General features: G+C 55.2%; 2 protein-coding genes across 2 annotated transcripts, besides 1 other annotated feature; both read right to left on the minus strand.

Moving 5' to 3' along the window:
* Nucleotides 1-115: 115 nt before the first annotated feature.
* Nucleotides 116-508, minus strand: TraAM80_10282 (tyrosine aminotransferase; the record flags this gene model as incomplete). The annotated part of the gene is made up of 1 exon (XM_029386915.1): nucleotides 116-508. The coding sequence occupies one exon, from the start codon at nucleotides 506-508 to the stop codon at nucleotides 116-118; it is 393 nt and encodes a 130-aa protein (XP_029233222.1).
* A 49-nt stretch (nucleotides 509-557) lies between these two features.
* On the minus strand, nucleotides 558-1379 carry TraAM80_10283 (tyrosine aminotransferase; the record flags this gene model as incomplete). The annotated part of the gene is made up of 1 exon (XM_029386916.1): nucleotides 558-1379. One exon carries the CDS (start codon nucleotides 1377-1379, stop codon nucleotides 558-560), a length of 822 nt encoding a protein of 273 aa, XP_029233223.1.
* Nucleotides 1380-1549: 170 nt separating this feature from the next.
* Nucleotides 1550-1591: a microsatellite.
* The last annotated feature ends 413 nt before the right edge of the window (nucleotides 1592-2004 follow it).

Consider the following 2004-nt stretch of genomic DNA (forward strand, 5'->3'; position numbering starts at 1 on the left):
CCCCTCCCCCGCCACACACACAGAAAATCATCGACGTTTGCAGAAGCAGAGGCGAAGTCGTTGAGTAGTGGAGCGTCCGAAGGAAATGGGCGGTCAAAAACATTGCTGACGCCTTCTATGCGGCATGGCGCTGGCAGAAGGCCTTGATGCGCTCCACGGCCTCACGGTACACCGAAACCGGCCGCGTCGTCGTCACCCGCATGAAGCCTGGCAGGTTGAAGATGCTTCCTGGCAGCACCTGAACGTTCTCCTCTTCCAGCAGCTTCTCAAAGAACTCCACGTCGGTCTTGATGTCCTTGAACTTCTCCAACTCAATCTTGGAAAACACATACATCGACCCCTGCGGCATCGTCGGCACCACGCCAATGCACTCAGCAAGGTGCTCGTAGAGGTACATGGCGCTCTGCTCAATCTTGCTAACGATCCCGTCAAAGTACTCCTGCGGGGTGTGAAGCAGGGCTTCGCTGACGGCTCCCTGAGCAAGCGTGTTTGGTCCGCAAACCAACATCGCCACGCGCTTCAGGCCATCCAGGAACCCGCGGCCCGTGCCGTGTGGATCAACGTAGATCAGCCAGCCCAGACGCCAGCCCGGAACAACGAGGTTCTTCGCAGTGCCTCCCAAAATCACACGCGGCACCGTGGAGTCGAAGTCGGCCACGGAGGTGAACGTCGCGTTGGGGTCCTTGCCCTTGAAGACCATGCCGGCGTAGATCTCGTCCGCGAACATGGGCAAGCGCAGCTCCTCGGCAAGTCCGCACGAGGTCCTCAACGTGCTGGCGGCGGAAGTTGCTGCCGCACGGGTTGGACGGGTTCGTTATCACAATCAGCTTCGTCTTGTCGTCCTTCACTCGCCGAATCTCGTCCAGGTCGGCCTCCCAGTTATTGTCCGCCCGGCAGTTGTAAAAGTGCATGCCGATGCCGTACGCCTTGCACACCGTCTCGTAGTGCGGAAAGCCTGGCTTCGGCACCAGGACGTAGTCGCCCGCGTCGCAGATCGCCGTGATGGCCATGAGAATGCCATGCGAGCCGCCAGAGCAGACCACCACGTTATCCTTCACGATTGAGCTCTTCAGCTGCTTGTTGTGGACAAACGAGTTGCGCCACCACGTCGCAATGGCATCGCAGGCTTCCGGTGCCCCCACAGTTGGGAGGTAGCCGTTCCAGTCCTGCGAGTCAACCACCTTCTTCAGCTTCTCCAGGTGGTTTCCCGGCGTGAGAAGGTTCTTGTCGAGTGTCGGGTCACCGACGGAGAGCTTAATGATCGGCTTGGGGGATGGCGACGGCTTTGCGTTGTCCGATATGGAACGAATGGGGTTCACGACGAGGCCCGCATGGCTCGACATGGAAACATCCCAAGAACCCATCTTCTGCGTTGGCATTGTCTTTGTTGTTGGTGATGGCGTGCACAATTAAAAGTTTTACTGATGCTTTAACAGAACTGACCATTCCGCAACACCACCGCAGCCGCAGAGAAACACCGCGCGTAAGCAGGGCGGCGCCAACAAGAACAAAAGAAAAAGAAAAGAAAAAATCGATGGAAGCTGACGCGCAGACAGACACACGCGCAGACAGACAGACGTGCAGAAAGCAGGAGGCGTGGCAGCGGGCGGCATGCCAAGTAGAGATGTGCTGGTAGGGAGAACAAGAGAGATTCGCCCACCATTAAATTAAAAAAAAAAATGTTATCAATGCCTTTCAAAAAAAAAAAGAATTGTTATTGACGTCTTGAAAAATGAGAAACAAAAAAAAAACATCCGTCACACGATCCAGCCTACTGGTGATTTGGGCCGGCAAAGAGAGCTCCCCCCCCTCCCAAGCCTCTTCAACAGCCAAAATGTAAAAGTAAACAAAAAACATCTGAAAAAGAAAGAAAAACACGAGGAAAACGTGCGGCACACATCAAAACCCTCGGGCACAGAGCCCTCGGAGAAATAAGAATTCCCTCCCCTCCCCCGCACACAACAAGAAAAAAGAGAACCCCAGCCAGGAATGCAGTCCTCATCT

The sequence above is a fragment of the Trypanosoma rangeli genome (assembly GCF_003719475.1).
Source record: "Trypanosoma rangeli strain AM80 chromosome Unknown Tra_15.4_contig_00875, whole genome shotgun sequence".
Taxonomy (NCBI): Eukaryota; Euglenozoa; class Kinetoplastea; order Trypanosomatida; family Trypanosomatidae; genus Trypanosoma; species Trypanosoma rangeli.